General features: G+C 36.3%; 2 protein-coding genes across 4 annotated transcripts in view; both read right to left on the bottom strand.

Annotated features, from left to right (window-relative positions):
• Window positions 1-532, bottom strand: part of LOC107613954 (subtilisin-like protease SBT3.4) — a 2873-nt gene extending 2341 nt beyond the window's left edge. For both annotated transcript variants that reach the window (XM_016316155.2, XM_021109341.1), the window contains exon 1: window positions 48-532. In XM_016316155.2, the coding sequence (XP_016171641.1) occupies window positions 48-304 (257 nt within the window). In that variant the 5' untranslated portion in view covers window positions 305-532. The remainder of the gene's footprint in view (window positions 1-47) is intronic.
• On the bottom strand, window positions 5953-14894 carry LOC107613345. 2 transcript variants are annotated; one of them, XM_016315310.2, is made up of 9 exons: window positions 14520-14894; window positions 14248-14378; window positions 11840-12047; window positions 10572-11094; window positions 10241-10492; window positions 9958-10149; window positions 9804-9878; window positions 7254-9701; window positions 5953-6516 (listed from the first exon to the last, which is right to left on the bottom strand). In XM_016315310.2, exons 1-9 carry the CDS (start codon window positions 14717-14719, stop codon window positions 6217-6219), a joined length of 4329 nt encoding a protein of 1442 aa, XP_016170796.1. In that variant the 5' UTR covers window positions 14720-14894; the 3' UTR covers window positions 5953-6216. The 2 variants fall into 2 exon arrangements, with proteins under 2 accessions (XP_016170796.1, XP_020964999.1); XM_021109340.1 differs by lacking the exon at window positions 14520-14894 and having other exon boundaries at window positions 14211-14301.

The raw sequence follows: 17171 nt of genomic DNA, 5'->3' as shown, positions 1-17171 counted from the left end.
AAAAAAAAAACGAAAAGAAAAGGTAAGAGAATGAATGAATGAGGCACCTTCCAAGGACAGCAGATAGGGTTCTGATGTGGTAAGCCTCAGGCTCCTCGTCGTGGGGCTTCTCAGTGTACACAATTTGAACCGAAGCCGCCGGAGCAGAAGAGAGAGCCTCAGAGTCGAGGGTTTTGGCAGCGGAATCCGACATGGCGATGCAATTCAAAGGGAACAATGCCAAGAAAACAAGGAAAAATGATCGAGATTGAGAGGCCTTTGGCTTGGGCTTTGGATTGGGATTGAGGGGTGTGACTGTGATCATATGCTTTGATTGTCGTCTTTCTTATATAACAAGGTCGTGTACGCGGACACGGCTTGACGGGGTAGGAATATATATTTGTTGGTTTTTTAAGTTGGTAGTTTCATTTGCTTACCAAAGAAGTCACCATTTTGGCGTTGCAAACAATTAATGGGAATTCAGCGTTTTGTTTTGGAGTCAGTTATCCGGGCACGGATTCGTACACGGAACATGTTTGTGTCGCGGAAATGCCAAAAATTTATTTGGCTCATATGAGTCAGGCCGTGTAAAATTAGAATGTTTATGTTGACGGGTCTTTTTCGTAATTGCATGAAAAATAGAAGGGTCATTTTTTTATTTTTTAAATTATAGTTTATATCTGTTCACTTTTGATTAACCAATTTGATTAACTCTACTCAGTAACTGACCATAGAGTTTGTAAACGGACGTCCTCCAGCTCCATATTTGAACACAATGGTAATGACCTTCATTTTTGGCGGTCTTCGATAGTTGACGCATCCTATAATTCCAGTCAATTTGCGACTCGAACGTTTGATGGCATCGTCGTCTCGGTCAATAGAAAGAAGGTATCGACTGTATTATCACTCTACATTTGATTTTAAATATCTCCTTTTGTTTTCTCAAATTTTGTCAACTTTGTTTAAGGATATCCCTGTGTGCGTGTGTTTCGATGAATTATCGTATTGTTGTTATTTGGCAAAACTGTATGACAGAATAAACCTTGGAGTTAGACCAGTCGAGGACAAAGGCTTTGTAGGGATGGAGTCGGACAGGTATGAGTTACATAAAGATGAAACAGAACACGACCATCTTGGAGAGGCCGATGGCGACACTGGGGATGGGGTTGAATTGGAAAACAATTTGGACGCTGTCGGAGGAATGTATGACGACTTATACATTGTTGATTTTGGCGAATTGCTAGGTTCGATTGATTTTGTGAACTTGAGTAGGGAGAAAGTTTGCCGGTTTAATTTTGCAGATGTTGACATTGCGTTTGATTTCTACCAGGCATATGCAAAACACCATGGATTTAGCGGGAGACGTTTCAGGAGCGAAAAATGTGGTGAAATAAGGATACAATAGGAACTTGTGTGCCATCGAGAAGGATTTAGATCGCTGAAGTTCTACTCAATTCCTAACCAGCAAAAGAGGCCAAGGGCTGAGACACGGTGTGGATGCCCTGCAAGGATGCAGGTTTGCATGGACGATGAATCAGAATATTGGTACGTTACATACTTTTCAGACGAGCATAACCACCCCGTTCTTGATTTGCTTTTTTCTTCCATGTTCCCAAGCCATCGGAGGATGAGCGAAGCGGACATTGAGTAAACATAAATCCATTTATCTACCTATTAATATATAATAAGAATATAGTAGGTGGTTCTTTGTTTGACAAGTGCTAGGCTTATTTGGTTGACAAGTTGTGCAGACAAAACAAGAGTCCAAATGCTATTTCAGATATTTGTGAGGGGTGAAAATGTACTACACCTTATCCTTATTATTTTAACATTAACTCAAAAATAATGCTATAAATAGTTGTAAGAGCCTACCACATTTTATATTTGTCACTAGCACACTTTGTTTAAAAAGAGTTGATTGAGTTTAGTGCAATCTTTCTCCTTTTGATATCACAATTTGAAAACAAAATGTGAGTGTTATCTTTCCCTTTTGAGTGCACAAATTTAAATTCAGGTTTAAAAATCAATTCTTTGCTTGATTTTCTCTATCTCTCTCTTTCTCTTCTTTCTTTCTCACGCTCTCTCTCTGATTGAGTAAACACAAATGGAGTGGTAGTTCAAAATACAAGCATATCACCAATGAGGAAGAAGAAGCAAGGAGCTTGCTGCTAATGCAAGCAGTAACTGGCAGAGAAGATAGAGAGTGGTTATGGCGGTAGAGGCTCTGAATCTTTTTCCGGAGAGTAGCAGAGATAAAGAACAATAAGTCAGACGTGACGGTGGCTGTTGATGCAGCAGTGAGGAGAAAGAACAATGGCAGCAATAAGTGTTGTTTTGCCGTCAGTGAAGAAAGAGCAGCTGGCAGGAAGTTGACTATACCGGTGAGAAGAACAAAGAGCTTTGAGATCCTACAGTTAGCGGTGAGCTCTGACATCTCATTTTACTCCTGATTTCGGTTCTAAATTTCGGTTCTATGTAGTTTGGAGTTTAGATTAATCAACTTCTTTTACCCTCCTTTTTTCACTATGCCTTATTTCTTCATTTTGATTCAATAAGTTTTTTAGGGCGGTTTAAATTAACATTGTGATCAGAATTTCAATCAAGGAGTGGAGTTCATGCTTCTAATATTTTTTAATGTAATGGTAGTGTATGGGCTAACCTAGCTGAACATGCATTAGCCTCTCTAGCATCGCTGATATTGGGATCTCCTTCCTTGATATCCAATTTACTCATGAAGTGTTTCTTGTTCCATCAAACTTATCTGATTCATGGCTGCTTGTCTTTGTTGTCATGAGGGAGAACAATAAGGTATGGCAAGATCTTTTTACTAATTCTTTTTTAAATAAATAATCTTTTGTTTGTATTTGTATTTGTATGTTCACATTTCCCATCCAAAAAATAAATGAGAGAGAAGACAAAAATTTAATCAATGAGAAAAGAATATGACAGATAGAGGTACAATTCTCAGTAGGGAGGAATAGATGATGCAGGCAGAGGAGAAGACTTCCTCTGATGACGTCAGCCAACTGAATTGCTCTACAACATCCATAGGTCCGTGAGTATTATCGTCGGTTAGGAATTTCACACAAATAATTCTGTTGATAGTATAGTTCCCAACCAACAAATAATACTCAATCAAAGTTTAGAGTTTTGGTTGTCACAAGTCTAACCTAATAAAAGTAACCGAGAGTATTAGTTCCGGGTCGTCTTCTCAAGGAATTGCAGTGAGGTATGCATATTATTGGTTATGGTATCCAAGGGGTTGGGTTGGTAAAAAGGGGCAAGAAAATAGATTCAAGTAAATAAAGCAAATAAACAAATAAAGCAAGTAATAAAGAGAGACATTCATGGCAAGGATTGAGAATATAGGCTTTCTATCCTTGTCATTAATTATCATGCAATGATTAACAAGAATTTATCCTATTTAGTCAATTCCAACAATGGAAGAAGGTACAATATTATCTTCACACGAGAGAAAGTCAAATAAGACTAGTTAATCTCAATCCAAAAGTCATAATCAACTCACTAATTGAATTAGCAAGAGATTAGAGTCAATGGAAACAATACTAGCTAACAACTCTAGATCACCAACATAAGTTGCGTATTAATGACTCAATATCACCTAATTTCTCGTTCCAAGCCAAGAATGCACAAAATCTACTCTAAAATCTAACCAAGCATTTTCTCAAACACTTGAAAGACACAAAAGGAAAGCATAATAAAATTGCAAGGAATGATAAAATCTACAACTACCAATTGCAAGAAAATAGTAACACAAACTCAATTAAACATCAAAGAGATATAAAACATAAATTGCATTAATAGAAATTAAAATCAACAAAGTGTCATAAACATAAAATCGCGTGGCTTGCAAATCTTTTCTCACGCGTACGCGTGGGTGACGCGTGCGCATGGGTGACGCATGCGCGTGGCCTTCAATTCTCCAAATGCTCATTTCTTCATGAATTCTCCATCTTTCATGCTTTTCTCTTCACTTCTTCCATCCAATACTTGCCTTATGAATCTAAAATCACTCAACAAACATATCAAGGCATCGAATGTAATTAAGGTGAATTAAATTTAGCTATTTTAAGGCCTAAAAAGCATGTTTTTATACTTAAGCACAAATTTAGGGAGAATTACAAAACCATATTATTTCATTGAATAAATGTGAGATAAGTTGATAAAATCTCCCAAATTAAGCACAAGATAAACCACAAAATTAGAGTTTATCAGTCCGAACATGGCTTAATCTTGCAGCTTCTACACGCAATCTAAAGCGCCAGGAATAAAATGCTGGTTGACGATGAGGAATCGACGCCGGAGATGGTGATGCAAAGCGCAACGATGGGGCACACAGAGTATGGAGCAGCGACGATCCAATCCCCCACTATTCTAAATCGGACAACTTTTCCCCGGAACGACCAAGTCGTGCACTGGCTCCCTCTGTCCCCAAATGTCTTCAAGCTTAAGCACAGTCAAATGGGTTTGGTTTTTATGCTCAATGTTTTGCACTAATCTTTTGATGTTTCTGGTGTATAGGAATGACTTGTTAAAGATTTTGTACCTTTCTAGAAACACTGATGTGAGGTGTAATCTATGATGTAAGTTACCATTTTTGAATAGCGCAACTTTGAAGTTTCAGAGGCAACTGCTACTAATGAGGTGTTTGCAAATTCCTTTAGTTTATGGCTAAATGCTTATTTGCGTGTATGCTTATTTGCTTTTATGTGTGTAAGCCTTTTAAGCATCCGTGCTGAATTTTCCTTTTGTTTTCTTACTTGTATCAATCATTCTACTTTCTCATATATAATTTGCTTTGGTTTGATGATTTGCATATCTTGATGACATCCTTTTATGTTTAGAATTCTAAATTGTCAGCTCAAAAGGCAAGGAACATTAAAAGTACCAGATTGTTAACATAAAATGTTATACTAACATAAATTTCCACTCTTTAATTTTAGAGGTTTTCATTAATGTAAAAAAGCAAAGTTTCTTTTTGACATTTTGTTGGGGATAACATTACTTATTTGGCATCCCTTTGATGCTAAGGATTTTTTATTTTTATAAATTAAATAAATATAATAATTATCGAAATAAATAATTTAAAAAATATTTACTGAAATAAATATCCCTCTTTTATTTCGGTTTATAGTGTAAACGAGATACATGTATTTTTAAAAAAAAATTTGAAAATAATAAAAAATATTAATAATATCAATAATCCAAACTTTTAGCATGTAATTAATACATAAAAAGGTCGGTAGAAGAGATTAAAATAGATATGTTTGATTAATTAGTATTCGAAGGAGTACGTAAAAATGTTTAGATTAAATTATGATCTAATTGTTAGGAGAGGTTGTGGATATTAGGAGATAACGTAAGAGATAACCGTTTCAATTCTCTTCTTACTATCCCATCAACCTCTTCTAACAATTGGCAAACCGTTTCAATTCTCTTGTGTTTTCAGATTTAAATCAATCCAATTAAATCATAATTTAATCTAAAAATTTTTATATACTCTTTTTGAGTACTAATTGATCAAACATATCCATTTTAATCTCTTTTACAAACTTTTTTATGTACTAATTACATGCTAAAAATTTGGATTATTGATATTATTAATATTTTTTATTATTTTCAATTTTTTTTTAAAAATACATGTATCTCGTTTACACTCGTCGTTTACAGTGTAAACGAGATAAAAGAAAAATATTTATTTTGGTAAATATTTTTTAAATTATTTATTTTGGTAATTATTATATTTATTTAATTTATAAAAATAAAAAATCCTTGATGCTACACATGGTCTGACCAACGGTGTTCCTCTAACTAATATTCAGAGTGATTGAGATGCAGTCTTACATGATTTAGCCCTATATATATATCATAGCTTTACTCTTCCATATTTGAGAGGATATTTTATCCCAATTTAGTTTTTATACTTTTATACATGTCAAAAGTTTTCTCTTCTTTTCTAACATAAAAAAGTGCTCTCTTCATTCTTGTGATGGTAATGTGTCTTTGTGAGGAAATTCTTTACAGTCAATGCAAGTCTTGGTTTATCTAAGTGGTCAACTAAATCTCCAATCAATTAGACGGAACTGAGTTCAAGACTTGCATCCTCCAAGTTAACCACATTTTTCCCACAAATATTAAGACAATCAACGAGAGATGGAAAACTATTCACTTTTGTTCTGAGGCAACCAAGACAAAATTGGCAGGTTGAATACCTCATTATGACATCCACAAGCTGTACATGGCATGCAGTTGGGTCATGTCCGTACCCTTGAGGGACATCTTATACAGTTCCCTGATCTTTCCTCCATCTCCAAGTCTACCAGAGGATAGAGACGGTTGGCAGGGAGATTTGTTCGCACTTGATGATAGTACCATGGCTAACATTTTCTTCAAAACCATCTGCAACTGACTCCAGTATTTCGCATGCAGTTCAGGATAACCAGCACTGAAAGTGTCAGTGCTTGTCTCTGAAACATGGCGTCCTTCGAGCATGAGAACCAAAGCTGACTCAAGAACCTGGAACAAATTCTGAAAGTATCAGCAACTGATGGACAAAGAAACACTGAAAATCAGAACCACAAATGGACAATAGAATTCACCAGAAGTAAATAAATGTGACTAAGTCAAAATATGCTTAGTATTGCCCTTTGGCTTCTTTTACTGAAAAATGTTAAACAGCAACACAATATGTTTGTAGTGAGGCGCTATTTTAAAATCAATACTACAATTACCAAGTTTTACCAAATAGATAGAATGAGCTACATGAATTAGTCATGTAAGGCTATATAAATTTATTTTTTGTATAGCATAGTAGATAGTTTTTCACAAATAAATCACTATAAGAAATGCAACAGTGAGTAAATTCTAGGAATCTTCATTGTTCTAATTTTTTCTCAATATCCATACACCAGAGGAGCGATTCGAGTGTTATATTAATATTACACAGTATTATAGAACTTGAGAAAATATGCAGTTCACATTTTACAGTGGAACTCATCTAACATATCAGCATAATTCAGTACATGTCAGACAGTTTTTAACCAAGTTCTCATCAGGACATGTATAAACTGGAAGTGCGAAACATTCTCTGCATACTGTTCGGAGAAGACGCTAGGAATTGCTACTGATATACATAGAAGATAGAGCATACTTCCACATAAAAGATTGACATTTACTTAATCTGAACGGAATCCCAGGGAAAGAAATTATAACAAACATAATATAATATGCAAATATAAAGGGAAGGAAAATACCACACTGGAGCGTATTTGACTTGAAAGGCTTAATGAAAGAGACGACCTTTCCATGAGTATAGTAATATACATGTTAGGATGGGTTTTAGGGCCATAAAAGTCCATTGCTTTTTGCCAGTTCCTGTCTGCCAGAGATGAATACTGCTTGACTCGATGGTCAGTGCTATTTTCACCTTTTGTTGAAAGGCTTTTCTTATTGCCAGCGTTCATAAATTTCAAACAACAATCCCTCTGATAGCAACCTAACTGGAAGTAAGCATATGCAGCCTCCTGTTTGCGTAGTTCACCTAGAGACTCGTACACAGATAATGCTTCCCTAATGGCCTCATTAGCTGAAATCTCATGCTTTCTCAATTCTTTCCTTCTTCGATCATGGGAATTCCTATGCCTTACACAGGTATCCTCCAGTGATCCATTCTCATACAGTTCAGCTGTACTATTTTCTCTTGCCAAAAGCATGCCAAGCCGCAGATAAGTATGAGCATACTGTGTATGTACCTCCTTCCTCAAGCTGCTTGTCACAGCATCATCATCCTCATTTACAGCATTTAGTTCTAGCCTTGCTGCCCCATAATATCTAATAGATTCTTTATATTCTAGTTTTGCAGTTTCCAGAGCATGACTGTATGCATTATGAAAGATGTTCTGTAATTTGAGATTCTCAATTTTTGATACCATCTCCTCAGCTAAAGCTCGTCGGCCATGACCCAAATTACAGTTTATCAATATTATATTGGTGTGATCTGAAACTTCTCTGAATGCAACTATAGCATCTACAAAGGCCAGTTCAGCCTTGTTCAACTCTTTATTTTCTATTCTAATTCTCCCCAATTCATTACAAACCCACCCTTTCTTTTTAACCAGTGATTCTAACTCAGATAAACTGGATGGAAGTTTAAGCAATGCTTTTCTAGCTTCTTCATAGCATTTTAAAGCAGCTAATAGATTGTGCTCAACATCTCCAAGTACAGGTCTACTTAGATAATCAAAGATACCACCATTTTTAACTATACCTGTTACCTTTGAACTTAATTCAGTTTGTGATAGAGCACTGGAACCGGAATTGTCGGGCTCTGAAGATCCCTCATGTTTTCTGGAGTTCATAGCTGCTAAGGATTCAACTTCAATCGCGCTACCATCAAGAGTATCTATCAAGTTTCCACCATAATTACTGTGCTCAAAATGTTCAAAATCTTTCTGATTCTCATTAAGAATGAGCTCATCTCCAGGATCTTTTGGATGCAAATAATTGGTATTTTTAGTAAACCATCGTTTACCATGCTTTCTACCATAAGTCATCAGGCTCATATCTGCACTACTACTGCTTGCACTGCTTCCACTACTAGCTCTGTCGCTTTGGCAACTACAATTTACCAAGGAACATGATCTACAATTCTGGTTCAACTGCACCAGCTTCTTCTTCAGCCTTTTAACTTCCTTAGCAACCTCAGATGACATTTTCAATTCACTGTTTGCAGGCCTTCTCACATCTTGTACTGAAATTTCATTACTCTCTATCCTATGGAACTCGACATAAACATCTCCGACCAGCTCCCATGCCTTGGACCAGAAAAAGTAAGTAGAAGACTTTCTCTCAACAGTGAGATACCCATTAACAGTCTCATCTTTTACATCATTCAGCAATGTACGACTTTCATTTATATCATAACATTTTCTCTGCAAGGATGAGCTACTAACCATAGAAGAAATGAACTCCGTGTCCTCCAGATGTGAAGGCATTGATCCATAAACAGAACATGCTAACTGTATAACCTTTAAAGCTTGATGTAGTTGACCATCCTCCTTGTATGCTTCGGAAAGTGCTAAATAAGATTCTCCAAGCAAAAGAACAAGCTTCCACAACTTATGATCCAACTTGGATGTTGGTAGCCATTCTCGAATGTCACAAACCTCAATACAGTCAGCATCCCCACAAGCACAAACAGAAACATCAAAAGATGACGGTGACCTATCATGATCTTCATCAAACCGATCCATCACCTCTGGTTCGTTGCTGTGAAGCTGTCGCATCCATCTCAGAGACTTAATGGCCTGTGAAACATGATGTACTGCGGCTAACTTAGATGATATTGGATCAGCAACTGTCTGAACCACAGGTGTGGTAACTGGACATACTTCACATCCAGAAGAGCTGCTAGCATCTGGAGATGAGCTGGATAGAGACGTTCTGTGGTTGCTCAATTGTGCATCACCATCTACTGAGTCAGGTGTTTGTTCATGTTCATGGGATTTGTCATCGGCTAGGAGATAGAATACTTCTGGAGCAACTGACTCAGAATTAGTGTTTTCGGCATCCCAAGGTGACTCTTTGGCTTCAGTAAGAGTTAGTCCACATTCCACAGCTAGTGAGTCCGATGTTAGATTAAGCTCCTCATCATAATTTAAAATCAGCCTTGCAAACTGTTCATGAGCAATTGCTCGTACTGCCTGTTGAGCAACACATTTATTAGAAATGCAGTCATCAGAAAAATTTTGGAGTGCAAATGTAAAGTGCGGGAAGATATAAAACATGTTATTCCAGAAAGGTACCAGGTGGTCTGAGTCGTCAAGAAATTCCAAACACTTCCTAAAGAAGCTGACACATCTAGCCCTATTTTTAGCAGCCTGCAGAAAAAGAAACAATAACTTGCAATTAGCTGTTCGAGACCTCAAATAAACCTGGAGATAGGGTTAGTTTTCACACCATTGACAGTGAAAGCCTGTGAGCGATTCGATACAGGAGTGTTCCCAGTGAATACACTGCATCACTTCTACCTCTATTGATTAAAGATGGCAAGGAGCTTGAAGCATCATCACAATCATTAGATGAATGGTTTTTGGGAATAACAGAAAGATCAAAAAGCTGTATATCGTCTTCACCTGCACCTTTATAAAGCTGCAAAAATACTACTTCAAACTTGCCAGCACTACTAAGGGAAAAAAATTGTAAAATCAACGGATATTTTATCTTAATAAATAAAAAGTACCCAGTAAGCTCCAGGATCCTGTTTGCAATTTTCCTGAAGGAACCTCAAAACGGAAAGGCCATTTTGCTGGACAACATATGGATGAAATGCTGGCGTCCCATCCTCAGATATCCCTTTAAGTAAAAAAATATCATCTGTCTTCAGAAGCTCATATCCCTGAACAACACCATTACGATGATAACATATTGCCAGCTCAGGCACACTTGCCATAACATTGTCAAGCCAGGCTTCAAGCCATGTCAAAGGTGTGACCTATCAAAATCAAGTGAACATAATTAACAATCTTCCAAACATAAAGTATGATCAAAGAGTATTAGAAGAATGCTCTTACCTGTCTTGTGACATCCCACAAATGCAAGCTCACAGCAACATACTTTTCATTACTAAACAGAAGCAAATCACTTCCAAGGAGCATCCGAAAATTATGAAACTGCCAGAACAGGACCCTCAGAAAGCTATCATTACCAGCTTTTCTTTGTTTTTCAGACTCTTGCATTGTTGTTCTGGGTTTTTCACCAACATGTGACACTTTATTGGCAGGACTATGGTTCTTATTTCTCCTGTTATTCTTGCTTCCCCAAATGACATCCTGCTTAACATTTGAGTACTCAGAACAGCATTTGTATCCATCAGCTTGGACAACATCATTCTGTTCCACAATATGGGGTGTTTTGCTTCCAGGAAGAACTGAAGATTTTGATTTCTCCTCTTGTGAAACATGATGAGTTGGTGGACAATCGCAGGCCTCCATTCTGACTGAATGCATAGCAAAATTCAAGAATAGTGACTGATCCGCACATTTTGATTGATTGTTATGCCTCCTAATCAACTTTTCTCCTTCTTCAACATCTGGCCTGTACCTCATAAATATTGTCACATATAAATAAATCGAAGATTGAAATAATAAGCAGAAAGCAACCCCAAAAGAGAAAGATCTGCCAGCATGGGCGGGGTAAGGTAAAGGCAAATCAAGAAAATGCTGCTAACCTACACATCAACAATAATTAATATAGTAAAGAACTAGAAGCCCTTTTCAATTATTTGAATGACTCTTGTGAAGAAAACCTGACCTACAATTTGTAAATATTCTGGCACTTTTAAAGTAATTAAATGCAAGTATGAAATGCAGATGGTATCAAAAAGCAGATAATATTAATTAAAAAGCAGAACCCATTTCAACATTTTAAATGACACATACAAAGAAGATCATCTTTGAATTACCATATACAATATACTACACAACCCCTGATCATACAAGAAGGACTAGAATCAGGAGAACATGATTTAGCTGTCTACACATGTTCTTGTTTCTTTATTGACGAAAAGAAATTTTAATGAGAAAGAAAAGAAGACTTACAAGGTGTCCTTGCCTTCCCCTTAATGTTTAACCATAGATAGAGAATAAACATTTCAACTACTAATCTTTTCTATTTTTCAATGCAAAATCCAGTTCCTTTTTTTCTTTAAAAGACAAATAAGGATTAAAAAGAAAAAGAAAATCATTTTTCCTAAGTAAAAGTGCATCACATGGGACTAGTTTAGATAAGGTGAAAATGAGGCACGGAAAGAAAATGAGTAAACAGTCGATCAAATACACACCCAGTATTTAAAACAAGAGTCTGGCCAATTCGATGAACAGCAATTGACAATCGAGCCTTGGAATATGGCATTTTAAATATCTGCTTCAAAATGTCTGCTGGAGCAATTACATCAATCTCATCCCCATAATCAGCCAAGCCAGATACTGCGAGGGCCTCACATTTTCTTGTAAAATTTGAAGCAACAGCATTGCCCTCCCAAGGGAAGTCTGTTTCAAACAATATGAGATGTTAAAAGAAACTGATAGGTTTCGAAATTAAGTATAAATATCAGATAAGAACTGGACGCAAATGTAGTTTAGGTAGATATTTTGTATTATGTTGTACACAACACAAGTATTTACATGCAATAATACATATTTTTCTGGCACTAGGGTTATTTTGTGGCAGCTGCATAACAGACTTTTAACCAACTTCTATGCTTGTTCAGTTGAAAGAAGAACAGAGTATAATGTAAACATCTTCTAGCAAAACCATGTCCTACACAAATCAGAGGATAAAGCAATATTTATCTCATTCTAAATTTAGAAGACTCCAACCATATGAGAGCTCGTGCACTAGGCTGCCTTCTCTCTTTGCTCTGTTTCCTTTGCTCTTATATTTTACTCAGATTTCTCACAAGACCAGGATATGCTTTGGTACTTGGAATGTAGGAACATTAGTGCCATTGCATCCTACCATATATCATGTAATATATATGAACTTTCACATTAAGCAAATGGTTTCTATATAGTCGAGCAAAAATGGTATACACTTCTTACACCCTTGGATCAAGTCCAAACAGCGGTATCCAGATAAATGTTAAGCTGTCCATTGATCCATTTAACAGATGGGATACTGTGGCAAAACCCTGACCCTTCTATTGATATAATACAAGAAACTGGCAATTTCAGCATTTAATAGTAAGAAAAATACAAAAAGAGAAATGCTAGGGGGCCATCAGAATTTATTGTTTTTGGCCATGACTTAGCCATCAAGTTAATTCCTTTAGTCTAATTTCTTTAGTCTAGTAATCCAACAACATACTTTATTTCATACTTTTAAACATTGATGGCTAACTGATGGCTAAAAACAATAAATTCTAATGGTCCTCTAGCATTCCTCATAGGAAAATGCATGAATAATCTCATATACAGAACTGTGAACTAACAGAACTCAATTCCAGACCTTATGCATAAACTGTATTTAGCAAAACCATATTACTTATGGTGTTTGCAGAACATCCATTCCAACTTTAACCAAGAACCTATGGTCCAATAACAAGGGCACAAGGAACCATCGAAAATCTAGATGAAAAACGAGTAAGTTGGATGGATGTGGATTGTTAATCCTATCATCACAATATGACTATGTTCATATTAACTAACAGATGCTAAACTAGATACCAATATTGTACAAAATAAAAAGCATTTTTCCCATTCAATTCTGTAGCCTTATCATTAATAATTTGAATCAAACAAATGCAGCAAGCAAATTCAATCAGGACACGAAGAAAATAGTGGAATTCAATAATAGCATTCTATCAGAAAAAGAACTAAATTTGAGTAAGATTACTTTTTCAATGAAGGGAGAACCTAAGAGAGAGGGAGAATGTTGGTAAACCTTGAAACAGTGCACTTCAATTAAACATATTGCTTACTTCTGGTCCAACTTGTACTCACAAGTCACTGTGTTGCTCACAGTTTCCTATTAGTGGATTCAACATTGTAGCAACAGTCAACAAAACTAAAATCTTCAGATAGTCCAGAGCTCCATGCTAGATCAAAGCATGTTCTTCTCACTATGCTTGAAGCAATCGTTACGACAAAGAAAATGCTGATCTTAGCACCACACTATGACCGCAATCACAAAGTTATATCCTCTTGAACTAATTTATATCCTTTTATTTTCAATGAAAGCTAATTCTCATTTTTGGCTACAACCAAGCCATTGGCAGCCTGGTTTTGGAACAAGGGACAAGACGGGACAAGACAATGAGACAGAGATACTAAAGATATAGACACTAGTGTTCTTCCAAGATGCACAAACAGTGTATTTCAGTCCCACTCTTTGCCTATGTCTAAGTGCTACCAAACATCTTTGTGTACCTTCGCACCTATGTATTTGTGTATCTAAGTCACTAACCAAACGGAGCCTGTAGCAAGCTTCCTCAAATAGTGGTAGATATCACTAAGCAAACGGGGTGCAAGACTAAGCTATCACTTTATTTAAAAATGAGAAGCAAATGAATTTCTACTCTGAACATCTACCGGATCCTTCCTCAAATAGTTGTAGCTAAACAGATGCATCTAATTTAAAACAAGCGAGGCATTAAAACTGCACAGATTTCCAGACAACAAAGTACTGAATGTGATATTAAACTAGACATTTACTCTAAAGAATTTCCTGAAGCAATGAACAGTTAGTCACCTCCTCCAGTAGCCTTGGACTGCACATAACCAACAGGAAGAACCTTGTCTGGGAAATCCGCAAGAAGAGGCGGCATATTCAGATCAGTCTCAGTTGGCAGCATCCGATACCGATATCGCGGAGCATTCACTCTGAATCAACAAAATCCCATCACAAAAAAAAAAAACATATCCAAATATAATAAGAATAAGAAGGAAAATTATTGTGTGTGTGTGTGTGTGTGAGAGAGAGAGAGAGAGAGAGAGAGGGAGGGAGGGAGGGAGAGAGAGTACGTTTGAGGAGTTGGGAGAAGAGGGGAATGGAAAGCATTGAAGGACTTGTCAGTTGGAACAGGGATTGAGCCGCAGAGGAACCCAACGGGCTTTGGAGTGGCGATTTCCAAGGTTCCTACACACAGAAGCTCGCGAGAATTTTCCGAGTTTGAAACTGATGATGACGACGACGACGACGAAGATGATGATAACTTCGCCATAGAAAGGGAAGTAATCGCTCTGAAACCAGCTATTATCTATGTACAATGAGAAAGGGTGAGGGGTGAAGACAAAAACCCTGGAAAGTTGAAACCAATATACTGGTGAATGGTGAGTCTTTGTACGGTTTTCTTGAGCTGGGAATTGTATAGAGTGCACTGTTTCAGTTTTAAAAGGCGACCACTTTGTCACCACTCACCATGTATACGTCTATAGGATTTTCGTCCTCTAAATTTGCTGAAATCGAATTATTCTTTCAAAAATTATATTTTTATTTTTCTTATTTTACTAATAATTTTTATATGGTTAATAATATAAAACATTAATCAAAATATTTGGGGGCTATACATCCAAATAATTTTTTATCCAAGTCCAATCAAGTAGGCTCAATACCAAAAACGCCAATCTCATTAATGTACGTGTATTACACGCGTGGAAACCATCCAAACGTTACCAATTCTTTCATGCTTCAATATAAAAAACCGTTTCTTCTTCACACTCGAAACTGCTATTAGAGAATTTTAAATCTCTCTCAAAATCTTTCAAACCTTGTTCGTATTCTTTGTTACTGCAGAATCGAGTAGAACTTTCTATACAAAGAAGAAAAAACAAAAAAAACAAGAACAGAGACTCAGCAAGATATGAGAAAAACTATTATTATTATGTTCATTTAATTTCTCGCAAATCTCGTGTTTCTCCTAGTTCGATTTAAAGTTTAGTGGATTGAGTTGATTCGTTTAGTAGATCGAGTTTCTCTGATTCCATTTTTTTCTCTCTAACTAGGGCATACAAATGAAAATGTGTTGTTAGTTTATTGGTTCTGATAAATAATTCAGTTCATCACTTAGTTTAAATGAGTTTATTTGCATGCATGAAATTTTTTCTTGCTGATTAAATATTTATCACCTTTTATTCAAATATGAATAAAATTCGGTTCATTGGGGAATTGAATTAGAATCACTTGATTCCGCTGTTAAGTGTTCACTTGAGTTCATTTACATGCAGAAATATTTTTCTTACTAATTGAATGTTTATCACGTTTTGTTCAAATATGAATTGAATTCGGTTCATTCTGTTCATTTGGAATTTGAGTTAGGTTTACTTGATTCTACTGTTAAGTGAAGTTCACCTATTAAGTATTGACAAATTGTCCTTATAGCAAAAATAAAAAAGATGACGGTCACAAAAAAGGAGAAGCCGCACTATAACGTAAGCATATACACATTAAATAAACTCTATTTTTGTATTATACATATATCATAACAAACTGTTTCAAATCTTTGCAGAAAACTCACGATCTGAGATGCCAAACAAAATCAATAGTTAGGGTGTTCAAAGAAATGACTGTAGAAAAGAAAAATATTGTGGAAAAAATGGGATTCAGTGTGCTGGCACATATCCCGGGAATGAACATCTCTCACAAGCTCTTGAGAAAATTGATTCGTTGCTATGATGCCTATCATGAATGCTTGGAGACTCTCTATGGCAGAATAAATATAACTCCTGCCAAGATAAGAGATGCGCTAGGCATCAACTTTGGCAGTATTATACTTTTCACATTTTACATTTGTATTTTTCTTTTTTTGATATTCGTTAAGTTATTTCGGTTCATTTCTTGCTTTATTTAGGTTCATTTGAATACAGAAAATGAAACTAAGCTTTTTTATTGATTTGTTTATATTAAAATATTGTAGGAGATTGTTTTCCTGAAAAAGTTAAGAACAAGAAACTGAGTGAGAAACAGAAGGAGATAATTGACAGCTTCAAAGGTGCTACTTTGGCATCTTTGACAAAATTTGTCATTGATATGAGTGTTGAAGGGGAAGAGAACTGGTTGAAATTTTTAAGAGGACTTTTGTCGTCTTTGTCCATAAGTATTTTTTGCTGCCGACGATAGTAAGTATGGTCTCCCCGATCCATAAGCCGCCTGCTGGTGCACGAAATTGTGTTCCATGTTCTTTGTACTTGTGTGAGATTAACAATATATAATTGTATTGAATCCTCATTATGGCTCTATGTGTGGACACAACTCCGTTCAACTAACCAGCAAGTGCACTGGGTCGTCCAAGTAATACCTTACGTGAGTAAGGGTCGAATCCCACGGAGATTGTTGGTATGAAGCAAGCTATGGTCACCTTGTAAATCTCAGTCAGGCAGATATAAAACAGTGATATGGTTTTCGAATAATGAATAAAAGAATAGGGATAGAGGTACTTATGTAAATCATTGGTAGGAATTTCAGATAAGCGAATGGAGATGCTTTTCGTTCCTCTGAACCTCTGCTTTCCTGCTATCTTCATCCAATCAGTCTTACTCCTTTCCATGGCTGGCCTTATGTGATACATCACCACTGTCAATGGCTACTTTCAGTCATCTCTCGGGAAAATGATCCAATGCCCTGTCACGGCACGGCTAATCATCTGGAGGCATCACCCTTGCCAATGGCTTCATCTT

Source organism: Arachis ipaensis, chromosome B08, assembly GCF_000816755.2.
Source record: "Arachis ipaensis cultivar K30076 chromosome B08, Araip1.1, whole genome shotgun sequence".
NCBI lineage: Eukaryota > Viridiplantae > Streptophyta > Magnoliopsida > Fabales > Fabaceae > Arachis > Arachis ipaensis.
Note: the sequence above shows the minus strand (reverse complement) of the source record. Positions and strands in the feature narration are given on the sequence as shown.